Source organism: Orcinus orca, chromosome 13, assembly GCF_937001465.1.
Source record: "Orcinus orca chromosome 13, mOrcOrc1.1, whole genome shotgun sequence".
In the NCBI taxonomy this organism is placed as follows: Eukaryota; Metazoa; Chordata; class Mammalia; order Artiodactyla; family Delphinidae; genus Orcinus; species Orcinus orca.
In genome coordinates, this window is record NC_064571.1 from 44,775,674 (window position 1) to 44,793,911 (window position 18,238).

The window sequence follows — 18,238 nt, forward strand, 5'->3', positions numbered from 1 at the left end:
TCGCACCTCTCAGCAAATGTCACCTCCACCCATCCTGTCGCCCTTTTTAAGAACCTGTGGTTATGCCTGGCACCTCCTTCTCCCTCACCTCCCAGTTCCGAGCCAAACACGTCTCCTGAACTCTACCTCTGAAATTTACCTCATCACTCCCATGCTTCAACCCTTAAAAGGGTCTCACTGACCTTAGGATAAAGTGCAAAATCCTTTAAGTCTCAAAAGGACCCCAATCCTCTTAACTGGCCTACTTCTCCAGCATGAACGGTGATTCATTCATGAATATTTAGTAAGCATCTATTATGTGCCAGGTACCTGTCCAGGTGCTAGGGACAGATCAGAGGACGCAGCAAAGCCCTTGCCATCCTATGGCTTTCATTCTGGTGGGGAAGACTAACAAAAAAGCAAGTATAGAACATAATGTCATAGAGTGAAAAGTGCTGGGAAAAAGACTAAAGCAGGCTAAAAAATACTATCTTTTAAGAGAAGGCACCTCTGCAGAGAAAGAAAACATTTGAGCAAAGACCTGGGTGAAATAAAGGCGCAAACATTTGCTGGAAGATGATCCCAGGCAGAGCGAAAGGCAAGTGTAAAAGCCCCAAGACAGATGTGGCTCAAGTTGCAGCAAGGCCAGTGGGCCTAAGGCGGAGTGAGCAAGGGCGGGCAGCGCTGGGAAGGAGGTCTGGGAGGTGAGGTGCAAGTGGGTGGGCACCAGGGCTAGGTAGATAATGTGGCCTCATCAGCCACAGGAAGGCCTTGCCAGCCACAGGAAGACTCTGGACTGTTGGCAAGCTGAGGATAGAGGACTAGACATGATGTGATTCATTCTGCACCATCATTCTGTGCAGAAAATAGACGGCTGGGGGATGGAAGGAGGCGGGTGACTGGAAGAGAGAGAGACAGGATAAGGTGGAAGCTGGAAGACCAGGTAGGAGGCTACAAGGTTAGTCCAGGGAGAGGGAGATGATGGTGGTGGCTACCCATGGTGGCAGTGGACAAGGTGAGACCATCCCTCCCCATTATGCACAGAGCCCCACCCATGCTGGCCTGGCCTCAGGGCCCAAGGGACAAGCCCTTCCGCTCTTTCACTCGGAAAGCTTCCCCCAGCCTCTATACAATCTTTGTTTCTCACTTTACGGCACTTCCCCATAGAAGCCATCCCTGACCACTAATCTATGCTCTGCGAGGAGCCCTTCCACTTCCCCTCTGTTGCATTACAACTTCTAATCACATATGGTTGAGTCTATCAGTCAAGTCTCCATCCTCACTAGACCAGAGTCATGAGAATGGAGACCCGTCTCTTCTGTTCACCGCTGTGCATCCTACTGTAGAAACCTGAAACCAAGGAATTCAGAATTAACTGTGAAATCCCCACTTAGTCTCCATTCACACATATAGTAAAGGGGGTGGCTGTTTCTTGAAGCACCATAGTTTGGTGGGGGGTGAAAAGGGGACAGCTACCTAAGATTTCCCTTACTCCACAAAGCCTGAAAATCTCTGGTCTTGTGACTGTCATCCAATCCAGACCTAGAGGTACTCAGAGAGGGGACTTGATTCTCCCAAACTCAGGTTGATTCCAACACTTCCCCCTGATATTGACTAGGAAATAAACCATAAAACAGCTGCCACCCTGGAATCTGCCAAGCTGGAATCTCCTGGCAGTCATGAGGCCTAAAGTGGGAGTGATTCTCAAGGCCTGAGGAGAAAGAGGCTCTGTGCCGCTTAGTTTTCAGCTCAATTCTAACTCTTAGCCTCACCAATCCTTGTGTCTAATGCCCATCTAGTCTTTTTGCTTCTCAGTGCCACTCTCTGACCTCAGGCCCGGCTGTTTCCAAAAGCCTCCAGCGGGCCTCCCTGCCTTGGTCTACCCGAACCCCTAACTTCCCTTGCTCACTCCAATCCAAGCTCTCTCTGGCCAGACTGATCATCAAAAACTCTCCCTGCAGGTAGTGTCTCTCCTGCCCCTAAACCCCCACTGCCTCCCCTTTGCCAAGGAAAATGAATAAACCCTTGGGCCAGGCCTACAAGGCTTTCTTCCTGCCTTTCTACCTTTAGCTCCCTCTAATTGTGAACCAGCTAATTATGAACCCTGATTAGGTCTAACTTTCCAACTAGAAAATACTATCTTCTGCCTTCTATAGACTTACCTAAGAGGACAGATTGCTCTGATAAGACTCCACCAGCCCTAGAACAGCATCTGGTGTGCAGCAGCTACAGGCTTGAATGAATGACCAAAGTATCCCATTCACTGCTGGATGCCTGTAAGACACACTCCTTAGAGCACTCATTGGGCATCTTTTTCTTTCTTTCTTTCTTTTCTAATGTAGATTACCTTAGCTTCTGGAGGGCAGAGTACATTCCAATGTCTTTCTTTGCATAACTGACACACTTGACTTGGTGTGTTGCATACAATGAATGCTTAATATGTGTTTATGGACTGACCAGCCCTTTAAAGCACTAGGCCAATGGCCAAAACAGGATACAGCTCTAGCTACTGAGAAAAGATTTCTTATTGTTGTTTTCAGCTAGCCCTGCTGTGTTGGAGTCTGTAGTAATAAGAGAATAAATTGTTCCTTGACACTGGTGCTTTATGGGAAATCAGAAGCTGTGGATATTCTGAGAAAATAATGCTGAACAAAATTAATCATTCTCAGCTTCACAGCTCATGCAGCTCAATATCAAAAAAACAAACAACCCAATCCAAAAATGGGCAGAAGACCTAACCAGACATTTCTTCAAAGAAGATATACAGATTGCCAACAAACACATGAAAGGATACTCAACATCACTAATCATTAGAGAAATGCAAATCAAAACTACAATGTGGTATCACCTCACACTGGTCAGAATGGCCATCATCAAAAAATCTACACCAATAAATGCTGGAGAGGGTGTGGAGAAAAGGGAACCCTCTTGCACTGTTGGTGGGAATGTAAATTGATACAGCCGCTATGGAGAACAGTATGGAGGTTCCTTAAAAAACTAAAAATGGAACTACCATATGACCCAGCAATCCCACTACTGGGCATATACCCTGAGAAAACCATAATTCAAAAAGAGTCATGTACCACGATGTTCACTGCAGCACAATAGCCAGGACATGGAAGCAAAGTGTCCATCGACAGATGAATGGATAAAGAAGATGTGGCACATATATACAATGGGATATTACTCAGCCATAAAAAGAAATGAAATTGTTATTTGTAGTGAGGTGGATGGACCTAGAATCCATCATACAGAGTGAAGTAAGTCAGAAAGAGAAAAACAAATACCGTATGCTAACACATATATATGGAATTTTTAAAAAAATGGTTCTGAAGAAACTAAGGGCAGGACAGGAATAAAGACGCAGATGTAGAGAATGGACTTGAGGACACGGGGAGGGGGAAGGGTAATCTGGGACAAAGTGAGAGAGTGGCATGGACATATATACACTACCAAATGTAAAACAGATAGCTAGGGGGAAGCAGCTGCATAGCACAGGGAGATTAGCTTGGTGCTTTGTGACCACCTAGAGGGGTGCGATAGGGAGGGTGGGAGGGAGACACAAGAGGGAGGGGATATGGGGATATATGTATACGTAGAGCTGATTCACTTTGTTATAATGCAGAAACTAACACACCATTGTAAAGCAATTATACTCCAATAAAGATGTTAGGGCTTCCCTGGTGGCGCAGTGGTTGAGAGTCCGCCTGCCGATGCCGGGGACACGGGTTCGTGCCCCGGTCTGGGAAAATCCCACATGCCGCAAAGCGGCTAGGCCCGTGAGCCATGGCCGCTGAGCCTGCGCATCCGGAGCCTGTGCTCCGCAACGGGAGAGGCCACAACAGTGAGAGGCCCGCGTACCGCAAAAATAAAAAAAAAAGATGTTAAAAGAAAAATCATTCTCGGCTTCAAAAATTCTTCCACATTTAGCTTAATCCTCCCATTTCATAGAAAGTTTGTCATGTTCTTCTTCATCTAACTGAATTTCCATGTGAAAATATCCCCTTTGAGTATCCTACAACTATTCCTGTTTTCTCCAGAACTGGGAAGTAAATAGGACTTGTGCCACCATGGGCTCCTTCCCAAATGGAGTGAAATATATACAGTTGACCCCTGAGCAAACTGGGGATTAGTGGTGCTGACACTTGGCCAAGTTGAAAAGCCATGTAACTTATAGTCGGACCTCCGTACACCAGATCCACAATCATGGATTCAACCACCAGCGGATAGTAGCACTGCAGTATTTAGTAGTGAAAATATCCCTGTAAAAGTGGACCTGTGCAGTTCAAACCTGTGTTTTCAAGTGTCAACTGTACTTCTCAGAACTCCAGTTGGGGTAGAAGGGGTGTGTATTAGCCCATTCAGCTTTATCACAGTTCCTTTTTTTCTGTTATTATTCTTGCAAATATTATTTACTCTCCAATTATGAGCTATTTCCTCTGCCTTCTAATGAACAGCTAAGCAACCAGCTTGATAATAACCTTGTGAGCTAGTTTTTTCAAATCTATCACTTTAAGACTTGGGCCGTCTTTTTCAAAACAGTGTCTTTTTTAACACTGCAGCAGGCTACTAGATGTTGCCCATCTGTCTAAAGGGGGCTTTTAAAAGATTAAATCCATAATCACCCGAAATTCATATCATCCCAAATTTCATACATAAGATTCTCAAGTACTATAACTGTGGTTAAAGAATTGTTTTAATTTGTTATTTTTCCATCATTGCAGGATGGGGAATTGGTGTGTTGGTGAGCGAGGAAGAAAATTAATGTGCTGCAGATAAAAAATCCATAGAGATTGAATTGCCCCCAATTCCCGCCCCCACCCCCAGAAAATTCCAGGCCAGAGCAGTCTGGGTGTTGGTATATGCTCAGAAGTGCACGAACATGGTTCTCAGGAATCCATCCCTTTCAACAGCAGCACCCTAACCGGAATCTCCTTTCTCCAACCCCTTTTAGGATGACACATTCTAACCAGAGAATGTCAACTAGCCAAAAGAAAAGAAAATCAGCTGATTTGGAACATTTCATATCTGTGTGACCTTAAGAAAGCTATTTAACCTCACTGGGGTTTCTTCATCTACGTATCATTTAACCTTCACACCTCAAGTGGAAATAATATCCCCATTTAGCAGATGAGAAAACAGAGGCTCAAAAAGGTTATTTGCCCAAGCTACCCAAATTGTCAGACTCCAAAACCTTTCTCTTTCCCACTCTGCACTACCTCCTAAATGTTTAAACACAAACAAGTCAGCCAGTGCTTGGACAGAGTCACAGGCCCCTCAAAGGAAAAGAACGATGCTCCCATTCCCCAATGTCCACAGCCACAGTACCACCTAAAAGCCTTGAAAATATTTAGATGCAATTTCAAAGGCAGCTCACAGAAAGAGGCATAAGAAAGAAAAGTGTTATGGCCTTAATTACCCTAAATTTACAGTCTTCAGCTGAGAGTCCCAAACCAACAGAGGCAAAAAAAAAAAAAAGAAAGAAAGAAAATCCCTTCCTTCCAATTAAATGAAAATAAATTTTAAATGTACTATCGTTATCTCCCATTTCCTCCCACCCCACCTCTTTCCTTTTCCCCCTTGGTATCCATACATTTGATCTCTAAGTCTCACTATTGATACTATGTATAAAATAGACAACTGATGGGAACATACTGTATAGAGGAAACTCTACTTAATGCACTGTGGTGTTCTAAATGGGAGGGAAATCCAAAAGGGAGGGAATATATGTGCACGTATGGCTGATCCATTTGGCTGTGCAGTAGAAACTAACACAACATTGTAAAGCAACTATACCCTAATAAAAATTAATAAAAAAATAAAGTGAAATGTACTATCACTTATTCAGTCAACCACATTTATGGACCACTATGGTGTCTAGGGAAGCTCTGAGCCGATATGTGGAAGGGAAGGAAGAAGGCTTGCCCCTCAGAGTTGGCCAGAGGCTTAGGAGGGGCCACCATGTGGCTGCCCCAGGATGATGGGAATGAGGAGAAGGGGCTGCATCAGAAAGTAACCAACCCCCATCATTTCCGAACTTGATAAGGAAGTGGACTGGAAAGTCTTTTAATGCCAGGTCACGAATCTAGACCACAAGGAGACTCTTACTTGAGGTGCAACCGCTCTTATCTGGCCTGATAGGTACTTCCCTAAATGAGGTTACTGGAATGAAGACCCGGTCCTCCCCTCCCCCACACCACTCACACACAGACCCCCACAGGCAATCCACACAACCTAAAAGAACTTCCAAGTATTTCTAAGCTCTTATGTCAATGCTCCATACTATCAAAATCTCTAGGAAATTAATTACAAGCTCTTCCAAGTTGCATTATAGTTCAAGCCATGAAAGAAGATTAAATTGGAGGGTTACGAACTATATTTGTGTCCAGCTTTGCCACGGAAACCCAGATCCAGGAGATGCATGGCTTTACGTACACTTATGCATCATCTCCTGGTGACAATAACTACTATTTTTTGCAGTCAAGTCCAGAATTAAACCTTCACCTAAATATAATTTATTGTCACACCCCCCTAGGAAGTGGTTATTATGATTTGCATTTTATTGATGAGTAAAATAAGGCTCTGAGAAATTACCCAGGCTCACCCTCCTGGCCAAATGAGGATTCTAGATGCAGACCCACCTCTGAGATGATCTTCCCCCTACACCGCCCTGCCTCTCATCCAATAGTCTGGTACTTAATAGTCCGTTCGTAACGAATTAAGCCAAAGGAGAGAGTAAGGCTTGGGATTTTTCTAAGAGATCCTCCTAACTGCATCTGCTCTAGGGACTATATATGACAGTCAACTGGAGCCTCAGGGGAGGGCCTTCTCCACCTGCACTGGGCCCAGCACCCAGGTGAGCATCTAGCAGTTCTCCCCCTCCCACTCCCCTTTGCCCCAGAATCCGAGGGCTGGAGCCGCTGAGGCAATTAAGAAAGTGTCTACTGCCTGAGAATGGGGTGGGAGTGGAAAGGGGACAAGAACAGCATGTGCCTGCGGGAATTTGCTCCCCGAGGTCCCTGCAGCGATTTCGTTTGTGTCTGGCTTCCTATAAACAAAAAAAGAACAATGAGAGGAAGGCATACCAGGAGGCACCAGTGCAAGCGGTGAGGAGAGGAAGTTTTGCGGTACACTCGGGCAGGGCGGTTCCCCGCCACCCATCTGCTGCAGCCAGCCGGGCTGGCACATTGCTGGCACACTCAGAACACTCCAAGGGGAAAAGAAAGTTGGTGGGGGGTTGGGGTTTTATTGTTTTGTTTTTCTTTTGTTCTTTTTTTCCCCCTAAGAGCAAAGAGGGAGGATTGGCTCCAAAGGAAAGCATGACTGGATGGCACTTAAGGTACACTTTCAAAACCCTGTGCTTCCTAAACTGAGACCCTCTGCCCTTCCCCTCCCAGCTAGACGAAATTATAATCAAATTGGGGGTAAATGGGGGCGGTCAGGCCACCCCAGACGACGCCAGCCGAACTCGAGGAAAAGGAAAGCATCGGAGCAGGTAGAAAACAGAATGTGAAAGAAGAGGTAAGCTCCTCTGCACCATGCGACATAGCCCAGTTACGAGGGTGGCGCCGCGGCTTCACCCTGGGCGCCCCGCCAGCACCACTTCCCTGCATCGGCGCCCTTTCCTCACCCTCTGCCCCACGGAGAAGTCGTGGCGCCAGAGCGGCCATATCGTATCACGGATCCCCAAGGGCAAAGATGCTCTGGACTCGCTCCTTCGCTCGTTTTTTCCCCTGCCTGGCCGTAACCCGGCTCCCCAAAGCACTGATTTTCCCGGCTTCCTGGAAAATTAAAGCTTCCGCGTACCCATCGCTCCCCTCCCAGCCTTTCAGCATCCTTGGCGCCCGCTCCTCCGGCCACAGAGGACCACGAGCTCGACGCTAGTGCGCCCCATAGGGGGAAGAGGAGGGAACCAAACGTCTACAAAGTTTGGAAAAGTTTCCAAAGGGCTGGGGAAGGGGAGCAGGGGATGCTGACAGGGAGAATGGGGGGGGGGGGGATCACCTGTTGACGGAAGGGGGGAAAGTTTGCCTGGTCCCACCTCCCCAGGGCGCCCGGCTCCCCGCCCCGCCGAGCCCGGCGCTCACCTTGAGCCCGCGGATCTCGCCGAGGTGCAGCTGCAGGCGACGGTTGACCTCGCGGATGAGGTTGCTGTGGTCCAGCATCGCGCTCACCTTCTCCGCCTCCGCGCGCCGCAGGCAGCGGATCAGCTCCTCCTTGCTCCACTGCAGCAGCTCCTCGTCCGACACTTTGGACAGGTCCTCCACGGCAGTGGCCGCAGACGGGCTGGCAGAGGTTGGGGGACAACTTTCCGCCGCCGCAGCCGCCGCCGATGAGCCTCCGGCCGCCTTCGACATGGTATCCGCGAGACGGCAGGTGCGAGTGGGTGGAAGAGGCAAAGCAACTCCCGAAGGCGCGGGCACGGCTAGGCCGCCTCCGCCCACACCCCAGTGCGCTCCAACGAGTCAGCTGCACCGCCCGGGGGCCACTGGGTTGGGGCGGCAGGGGTCGCGCTGGACCGCCATCCTACCTCGCCATCCCTGTGCGCGCGCCCGCGCACCCCCAGGGCCGGGCAGCCACCCGCGCGCTGCGGCCAAGGCACATTCCAACTCCGCGCAAGTCCATGGTGAGGGGCGCCGTGAAGCTGGCGCCGCCGCGGGAGACCCTAAGGGACCGCACCCCGGTTCCCCTGCCCTCTCTGCCGCCCTAATTCGAGCCTGTCGCCCCCCACACTCTGGCACACACGCACTCACACACGCTCACTTTCCTCCCCCTTGCCCAGCTGCAGCCCCCGCTTCTCTCCTCTCCTAGCCCCGCCGGGGAGCGCCGGGCTCCGCGGCACCTCGGGAGCTAATCCAGCGCCGCCGCCGCCGCCGCTGCCCGAGGGACTGGCGCGGCCGGCCGGCTGCGCTCCTCCTGCCGCCTTTGCTGCGCCCGCTGCCGCTCCCAGGCTGCTGGGGGAAGCCTAGGATTTGCAGCGCCGAGCGGTGGGGGCGGGGGAGGGGGGCGTTTAAGGGCTGGACCGGCAAGAGGAGGAGCCTGAAGCCTGGGCAGCCCGCAGCCGGCTACACCTCCCGCGCGGGCTGCAAGCTGCGGCAGCCGCTCGCCCGCCCGCTGGGATCCCGAAGCGCGCTGTGCGCTGTCCCGCCGGGCAAGGCCGTGGGCGCGGCTTCTTCAGCGCCCGGGCGCGGGTCGGGGTGGGGGGGGGGGGGGAGAAGTATAAGAAGCTGTGACACTCGGTCTTTGGGAGGCGCGCGCGCGCCACCGTGTGGCAGAAGCAGCTCCCTCCGCCCCCTGCACGCCAGGCTCATCACCGGGCAGGGGAAAGAGCTGCGAGGTATTTTGAGAAATTGGGGTTCAGGAAAGATGCGTAGCAGGACCTGAAGGGTAACCGTCTGACTGTACTTTGGAGAATGGAAGAAGAGGTCGATGGCAAAAGCAAGGGGGGAGGGCTTTGGGGAAGGAACGTTTAAGAAAACCCCTATACTCTAAGAAGGGGAAAAAGAGGCTTCTGGGCAATGCTCTTTAGGGACCATCCACCCCTACCCTCACCCAAGGCCTTTATCTTTTCTAAAAATCGACCGACTTTGTAACGAAGCTTAAGGGGAGGTTCTGAATCTTTTCTATTTTTGTTTGAAAAACACCAAAGCCTTAATTAAGGGAAAAACAAAAACCTTCATCTCTTGCTTCCCGAAGCCTGGATTTTAAGGTCAGCACAGTCATCTCCCCTCTGAGCAAAGCACGGCCCCTTAGACAAGCTGAAATGCCAGCCAAGGAGATTTTCATTTTCCTCTGTGCCGCAGGCTGCCCTGTATTACTGCCTTGGCTGTTTATGATGGTAATTTCTGGAAGGGGTACTCTGTGTCCCTGAGTACTAACTTTGGGCTACAAGAGTCCCTTCCCCTCCCCAGTTCTACTCTCACACGAAGTCGCATGGAATCATCTCTGAGCTGAAAACATGTTCTTTTGCCTGAAGAATTGGATGTATTTGATCCTGGCATGTCACTTAGGTGAATCCTCTCCTCTCCAGGATGGAGACAGGGTCAGAAAACTGCAGGGATTTGCCCCCAGGGGGCTTCAGAAAACCGGAGTGCAGAGGCAATCATCTCCATCCAGTAGGATGAGAACCTAAGTCAGAGACCCTTACCAGCTGGTCAGTGTGTGTCCCCTGATAAAGCTGCCACCTGTTAAGAAATGATCACCTGAGGACTTCTGAGACCAGACTTCCTGGACAGCCTGCAAGGTGGTGTTGCCCTCTGACCTAGATGGCCTTCAAGTTCCCCTCAGCTTGACTACACTTCAGACAGGTTTCTTCCTGACCAAAGGTCCCTGACCTCCCTTTACGTAGAACATTTACTTTAGAAAACTTTCCATTGTCAATTCTTTCTCTGCACCCTTGAACTGTCGATCATCTCCCAGCTTCTCACCAGTTTTACCACCCAGGAATTCTTTCTCAAGGACCTGGGAGCCATCCCTTTGAAATGTGACCATCAAGGATGATGGTCCTTGGATCCAAGCATGATCGATCATCAGGGATGATATATCTCTCTGGGAGGGAGAAGCCTAACTTCAATAAGTACCAGTTAGCAGACAGATGGCCTCTTCACATTGACCCATGGTCCCCCGCACCCAGCATCCGCTAGTACTGGTGACCGTTGAACAACAAGAGTTTGAACTGTGGGCGTCTGCTTATACATGGAGCTCCAGCCATCCATCTACATTTGAGGCAGGAAGAAGGTAGAAGCAAATGGCACAAGTTCTCCTGGTAATATGACCCAGTGAATCTCACTTATATCCTAATAGCCCGGGTTTGCCATCTGACCACCTCGCAGCTTCAAGTGAAGCTAGGTAATTTTTTTAAGTTAAGCATATCAATGCCACAAGTAAAATCAAAGTTGTTTTAATAAGAAATAAGAAAACAAATATTGGATAGGCAACTAACAATTTCATATGCAAACCTTAGCAGTGGACTCTGTATACAGTAAATGGAGGTAGCTCAAAACCAGCCATAAATGACTCTAAGTCATTAGGTCCTGATGGTTTTACCTCATTTGTTTTGAACTAACTGTTCCATCACAGCTCACTAATCGTCCAACCCAGATTCTCACTAGGTCTCACCTGACCATCCTCACGGGTCCATCTGACTTCAGTATCACCTGTCTCGAATTTGGTTTCCACAGAACTGCCCAAGTGAACTACCTAAAAAGTCAAGTCCAGCTGTGTCCCCCCTAAGGTAGATTGAATCATTGTTCATAATTCTTCACAACCTCCCTGTATAATTCATACCATCTCTGCCATGCAACTTTGCAGTAGCTCCCACTGAGGGGGGCAGAGTTTATCCTCTCTTGATGATATTGTGCTTGGCCACAGGACTTGCTTTGCTACTGGAGAGTGGGTGCACCTGAGGGTGTAACCCTTCTCTGGTGAGAACTCACCCTCTTGTACTTCCACACTTCACGGGGAAAAGAGCTAACTTTGGGTGGCTGTTTTGGCTTCAGTCTGGGCCTCACACAGGGCCACCCTGAAGCATGGCCACCCTCCCCTCACAGACTCAGATCTGTGTGCAAGAATGTGTGATTGTTATTGGGCCACCGAGTTTGGGGGAGATTCATTGTGCAGCGTGAATGCTATCGATAGCAGATACAACTCCCCTGCCTAAATCCCTTCAGTGGCATCTCAGTATCTCTCCACAGAGCAAAGCCACATTCCTTACCAGAGCACGGAAGACGGGCACAGTCTGCCCTTGCCTGCTTCTCCAGCCCTCCCCCCCACCCTACGTTGCCTCATATTTCATACTTATCCAGTGCCAAGCTGCCCGTAGCTCCCTATGGGCACTTTCTATACCTCTGTGCCCCCCTGGTGCTGTTCTCTCAATGCCTTCCCCGCCTTTTTCCCCTGGACAACTCACAGTGTATCGTTCCATGGGCAACATCTCCTCCAGGTCTCTGGCATCAGCCCACACTTCTCCAGTGGAGGCAGAAGTGAGTATCCTTCTCCACTCCCATAACCTCCAGTGCATACCCCTAGCTCAGCATTTAAAATAGAATATCAAACTACAGAAAATTATAGGTAGAGACTCAGACTAACCCAGCTCAATCCTAGCAGAAAGTTTAGCTCCAGCCAGAGTTTAATATTCTATCTTTTCTGTTTTCTCCAAACCCTACAGGCTCCCATCATGCCCTACAGAACTCCTCGGTGCAATGGGAGATGCTCTTGAGGACATTGCTGAGTATATCCCACAGTGCCTTGTCATGACACTGCACCCTAATCCATGAGGTTTCTTGGCAACTCATTAGTTTTAATCTTCCAAAGACTGAATTATGCAACTGGTGTGTATTCCTCTTTGCACTGGGTGCTGGGAAGTCAGATCCAAACTTGTGGCCCACATTCAGTTACTTAGACAAGACTTCAGGAGTATAATTTTTTTGACTAATTCTGACTTCCGTCATGTTTTTACTTTCAAATTTCCTTCTCCAAATTTCCACATTTCTTTTTTACCTTGCTCTGTATGTATCTTTGTAAGTTACCGGATACATACATCTATAAGCACATATACGTGTGTACACACACACACACTGCAATAAAGGAAGGAAGAGGGGGCTTCCCTGGTGGGGCAGTCGTTGAGAGTCCGCCTGCCGTTGTAGGGGACACGGGTTCGTGCCCCGGTCCGGGAAGATCCCACATGCCGCGGAGCGGCTGGACCCGTGAGCCATGGCCGCTGAGTCTGCGCGTCCGGAGCCTGTGCTCTGCAACGGGAGAGGCCACAACAGTGAGAGGCCCGCGTACCGCAAACAAAATAATTTAAAAAAAAAAACAAAAAAAAGAAAGGAAGAAAGGGACAAAAGGGAAAGGGAGGTCTTGTCTTCAATCATAGACCCTATATGTTTTCTCTCCCATTTACTTTGACGTCTTCTCCCTCTATTAGCCCCTAAATTCTGTGAAGACAAGGCCTGCTTCCTACCTAGAGTCCACACTCAATAAGGAAAGGAGAGAAGGAGGGAGGGAACAAGTTTGCTAGAGGCTTTTGTTCAGAATTTTTTATCCCCCTGGTTTGGAATGCCTCTTCCTTTTAAAATATTAATTACTATTTGGTATTTGCTATCTTAGAAGTCAAAGGAGTGATCTGCAGTTTAGAAAAGTTTTCAAAATTGTTTAAATGTAGGGTAATATGGTGCTTTGATGAGCTCGTCTCAAATGGCTACAAAATGCACTCAGGTGACAGGTTTATCCTCTGATGATGCCAGAGTGAGTTATGGCACTGCATGAACAAGGCTGCGGCTCATCTCACTGTATCTGTGTTGTGTCAAGTAACACAAGCAGCCATTGAAACCTCCTATCTTGCTCCACCAAGAACCACTTTCCCAAACAACACTTCAAAACTCAGTGGAAGTGCAACGGATCTTGGCTTTGCTCCCTAATTCTGAGTCCAGAGCCAGAGAACACGGCCGTGTGTGGAGCCACGAAGTAGCTGGGAATCCCAGCTCCGGTGAGGAACCTCTGGGGGTGGTGGATGTTACTGCTAGATGCCTCCAAAACACGTTTCCACTGCAAGCCACTGCGGAAGTGCTTTGCCTTGATCCAGCCCCACAAACGGAATATTTAGGAGCTTGCTAGGTTTTATTGCACTTTGTTCTACCAAGTACTAGGGCAGAAACTGCGAAAGGAAGAGAGGTCCAGCCAGCCTGACCCCCAGTGTTGAGATCCCTGGTGTCTTCTGGCTCAGGGGAGGGAACAGCTGCTCTGTGCTCCTCCCACACCTCCAGGCTCACAGCTGCGCTCTGTGGGTGGGGGAGGTGTGCATCTCAGTGAGGGCAGAGGGTACTTCAAGGAGCCCCTATTTTCTGTCGTTTGTAAAGGAAATGGGCATACCCATTTGTGGTAATTCCTGGACCTTTAGTGCTATTTTCACTATTAACCCTCCTCCGGGTCTCTACTCCACGGATTCTCAGCCTTGGTTACATACTGGAATGACCTGGGGTGTTTAAAACATGCTGATGCCTGGCCCTCTCTCCCTAGAGATTTCTGATTTAATAAGTCTGGGGTGCAGCGTGCACATTGGTTTTTTTTTAACTCCCCACATGATTCTGCTGTGCGGCAGTTTGAAAATTGCTGTTGTAGACTGTGTAGAACACTGTCCAATAGAAATACAGTACAAACCACAAATGCAAGCCACAAATGCAATTTTAAATTTTCTAATAGTTGCTTTTAGAAGTGAAAACAAACAGGTGACACTAATTTTAATAATAGAGTTCATTTACCCTAAATATCCAAAATATTAGTTCAACAGGTAACCAACATAAACAATTATTAATGAGATGCTTTGCATTTTTGTAGTAAGTTTTCAAAATCTAGCATGTATTTTACCTTTACAGCACATCTCAGCTCAGACACGTTTCAAGTGCCCAATAGCCACATGTGATTAGTGGCTTCCAAATTGGACAGCACAGCTGTAGACCATTTGGTTGGGGGGAGGGAGTGGAATAAAGAGTGGTACCTGTGGTGGGCTGAATAATGACACCCCAAAAGATATCCATGTGCTAATCCCTGGAACCTGTGAATGTTACCTTACATGGAAATAAAGGACTTTGCAGATAGGATTACATTAAGAATCTTGAGATAGGGTCCTAGCTTATCCCAGGGGGCCCTACATGCAATTACATGTATCCTTGTAGGCTGGTGGCAGAGGCAGATTTCACAGAAGAGGGGAGGGCTATATAACCACACCAGCTGGGACTGGAATGATGAGGCCACAAGTAAGGGAATGCTGGCAGAGTCAGCATAGAAACTGGAAGAGTCAAGGAGCAGATTCTTCCTAGAGCCTCTGGAGGAAACACAGCCCTTCCAATACTTTGATTTCAGTCCCTAAGACTCATTTCAGATTCCTGGCTTCCTGTGAGAGAATAAATTTCTGTTGTTTAAAGACACTAAGTTTGAGGCCACAATAGGAAACTAATACAGCACCAATTATAACAGAGCACTTCCTTTTTATCTGTATTATCACAGCCTGTCTTCTTTTATAGCTAGTTGGATACCTATTGATTTTTTCTTTTTGAGGCAGGGACATGTCTATTCATTGATGAACCCTCCACCACACCTGGCAGGTAAAGTGTTGGTTGTGGGAGCATCAGCAAAGGTCGCTCAGATGCATCTGAAGCACAGTCTTCAGGGTGCCCAGACTGTGGTGTGCACTCAGGAACAACAGAAAGGAAGGCCTCCTCCAGGAGAGATCTCTATCTGGGGAAGTGACAGATCAGAAACATCCAGACGCCCACTGGTCCACTGTACCGCCTGCCCACCCTAGTCTCTTGATGTGTCTTTGAGAAGCAGTAACCCCAGGAGTAGAAAAAAGGAAGAAAGTGCTAAAAGCAGGAACTGCCTACCGGGTCTGACCTGCGAGGCAAACTCCAGCAGACTGGCCCACCCCTGTCTGTCCCAGAGCAGACCCACACCCACACAATCAGGAAGTTTTCAGTCCCTTTGCTCAGCTGCCTGAAATAGACATAGTTAAGAGTCTCACAAGTGAAAATGCCTCTTCACACTTTTGCTCAATAAAATTGCTTTTCTCCTAACACACAGATCAGCTGCCCTGAGGGTGTGCAAGTTTGATTAGGAAGTCTGCTCTTAGGCAGACAGACAGTCTCCTGCCAGCATCAGTACAACCTGGAATGTTGGCTTATAATTGCCCCCATATAGTTAAAAACGATAAATGACAGAGCAAAAGTTGAGGTATACTCATTGCCTTTCAGAACAGTACCTTCCAAAGTGCCGTGGTCACACTGTACTGGAGAACTCTCATGGACAAGGCACACAATCTTATTGAATCAACTATGGGACAGGCATTTTATCCCATTTTATAGATGAGGAGTCCAAGGCTCAGGCCAGACCCACACAGTTAATGTAGAGTGTCATTCTAATGATCATTTTCACCAAAAGAAACAGGAGGAGTTTGAAGACTCTGAAGGTGACTCTCTGGCCCCCAACCTTAGATACAGCCTTCAAGAAGTGGAATAGGGGTCTTCAGTGGTGTATTCAGTGAGACCCAGGTTTTTGGAAACAGCAGTCCAGCAAGCAAAGAATGAGAACAGGCTCTGAAGGTGGCAGAAAGAGAGTCCTTATGCCTTTGCCATATTAATTTGCCAATTAGGACTTGTAAAGAAGTCCTAATTGCAGAATAGTTTGCAAGGAAGGGAGTTGTAACTTGTTTTCTTTGGTTTGTCTGGTAGCATCTACAGAAGTTGCTAAGGCATGTGCTTTCCCATGGAGATGTTTGCATACGATGCTCTGTGCCTCACCACTGTGCTGCTGGTAATTCCTACCCCTTCATGTTGCAGCCTTAATGTCACTGCCCCAGAGACACCATCACTAATCAGGTCATCAGAAGGACCTACTCCTTCATCGTGGATTCATTGCCTTATTAGTTTCCTTTATAACACTTTTCATTTGCAATTATTTCTATTTTGTTCATTTACTCTCCATTTTTCAGCTGGGAAAGGCATGAAGGGAGGAATTGTGTTGGTACGTACTCAGGAACTCTTTTAGTAACTGGATAAATTGCAGATGTTAAATACTTGCTCATCAGCACAGCAAGCCGCTAATCACTCTGTGCTTTATAACAGTACAAATCCCCCAACACTGGAATGCTGATTCAGTTGGTCTGGGGTGAGGTCCTGGAAATGTGTATTCGAAGGCTGCTTCTTGGCTGACTCTGACGTGATCAATCATTAGAACAGCATGTGGGAGCCCCTGCCTGCCTCCTCACACAATTTTTATTTGTTGTCTTTGCAGTGAGAGTCATGGCAACCACCTAATTCACACACTCATTTCTGGGTCTTTGGGATGCCTGACAGTATCTTGTGAATCCTATTTGCATATGTACCCTTGTCTATCCACTAGAAGCCATGAATAAGATTCAGGGCTAATCTTACCTCTTATACACCGTGAGTTAACACTCCCCAGCAAGATGGAGAGACAAAGACCACCACCATGGTGGGAATCTGGGGGAATATTCAGGGCAGCCGAGGAATTCTACTTTCTGGAAAATGCATTCCAAGTTCCTTGGAACCTGAGAGTGACATATATCTTTTGGGGGCTTGTAAAAGAACCAGAAGCTAGACCACCTAAGGATGGCCAAGTGAATTCTACGCAGGCTTGAGTGATAGGAGACCAACTTTAAATACTCTCTTAGCAATAGATGGGGAATGAGGCCAGAAATGGCAGCAACAGGGAGCAGAGGCCACAGCCACACAGTGGTGACATCAAAAGAAAAAGCTGGAAAGGAATCAAGTACCTGAGAAATTAACTTCACTCTGGGCCTTTACTATTGTCCATGGACCAGCAGCATTGTCTTCACCAAAGACCTCGCTAGGAATTCAGAATTTCTGTCCCCACTCCACAAGTACTGAATGGGAATCTGCCTTTTGACAAGCTCACCAGGCAGTTCATAAGAACTTCAAAGTTTGAGAAGGGCTGACCTAAACCAATGGCATTTGGTGAACTAGAGGAAATTCCTTAGAATTTTGGAATTCCTTAGCTTAGAGGAAATTCCATTGTGGGCTTATTCAAGCCTCAATGACATCTAAGGTGGTGGGACCAGGGAAACAGGGCTTAACCTCTCTTTCCTTCCTGGATGTCTCATTGGATCAAGGAGGATGTGAGCTCACTGGAGCCAAGGAGAGTTCACTAAACTCCCTCCTGACCCTCCCAGGGTGTAGCCTTGGGAACTGGAATTGGATTTGTGATAAGCAGAGACGTCAGGTAAAGATGATTCTGAAGGGTTGACTGGGATCTGCTTCTACCATTTTCTCTTAAAGAGTCTTGGCCTAGAACTTTAGCCTCCTAGGATGGTGTGAATATGAAGATCACAAAACTTTAGAAAATGGTTTAGGAATCTGTTATTAATGCTCCTAAGTAGACTGTGCCATTCCTCAAAAGGGGGTCTTTCCAGAGTTGGAGGTGTGGCTGACTGTGTTGCTTTAATCTGCATTAAATGGCCCAAAGGGAAGGTTACATAAAAGTGCAAGAAATTATGAAACCAATTTAGGTAGCAGCTGAAAACAAAACAAAAACAAAACATTGGTTCTCTGGTTCATTGCCTTTCATCTTCTCCCTGGGGCACAAAGAACTCTCAACTGCATCATAATATCATTGCCACTCATTTAGCCCCTGCTGGGGATGGGCACGAACAATAATTCTTATTTTGAAGCCAGTGTGTCAGATACTGCAAGCACGACCTCATATTCACCCTCTTTTGCGGTGATCT

At 47.9% G+C, this 18,238-nt stretch overlaps 1 protein-coding gene and 1 long non-coding RNA gene across 9 annotated transcripts in view; one reads left to right on the plus strand and one right to left on the minus strand.

The window, feature by feature from the left end:
* LOC125960818 (uncharacterized) overlaps positions 1-18,238 on the plus strand; it is a 480,299-nt gene that overhangs the window by 235,779 nt on the left and 226,282 nt on the right. The gene's annotated exons all lie outside the window — the stretch shown is intronic.
* CCDC85A (coiled-coil domain containing 85A) overlaps positions 1-18,238 on the minus strand; it is a 224,772-nt gene that overhangs the window by 193,465 nt on the left and 13,069 nt on the right. For 2 of the 8 annotated variants that reach the window (XM_033414230.2, XM_049695968.1), the window contains exon 1: positions 8,067-9,156. In XM_033414230.2, the coding sequence (XP_033270121.1) occupies positions 8,067-8,336 (270 nt within the window). In that variant the 5' untranslated portion in view covers positions 8,337-9,156. Of the gene's footprint in view, positions 1-8,066; positions 18,030-18,238 lie in introns of those variants that run through there. The other 6 variants (XM_049695967.1, XM_033414229.2, XM_004284387.3 and 3 more) reach the window with 6 other exon arrangements.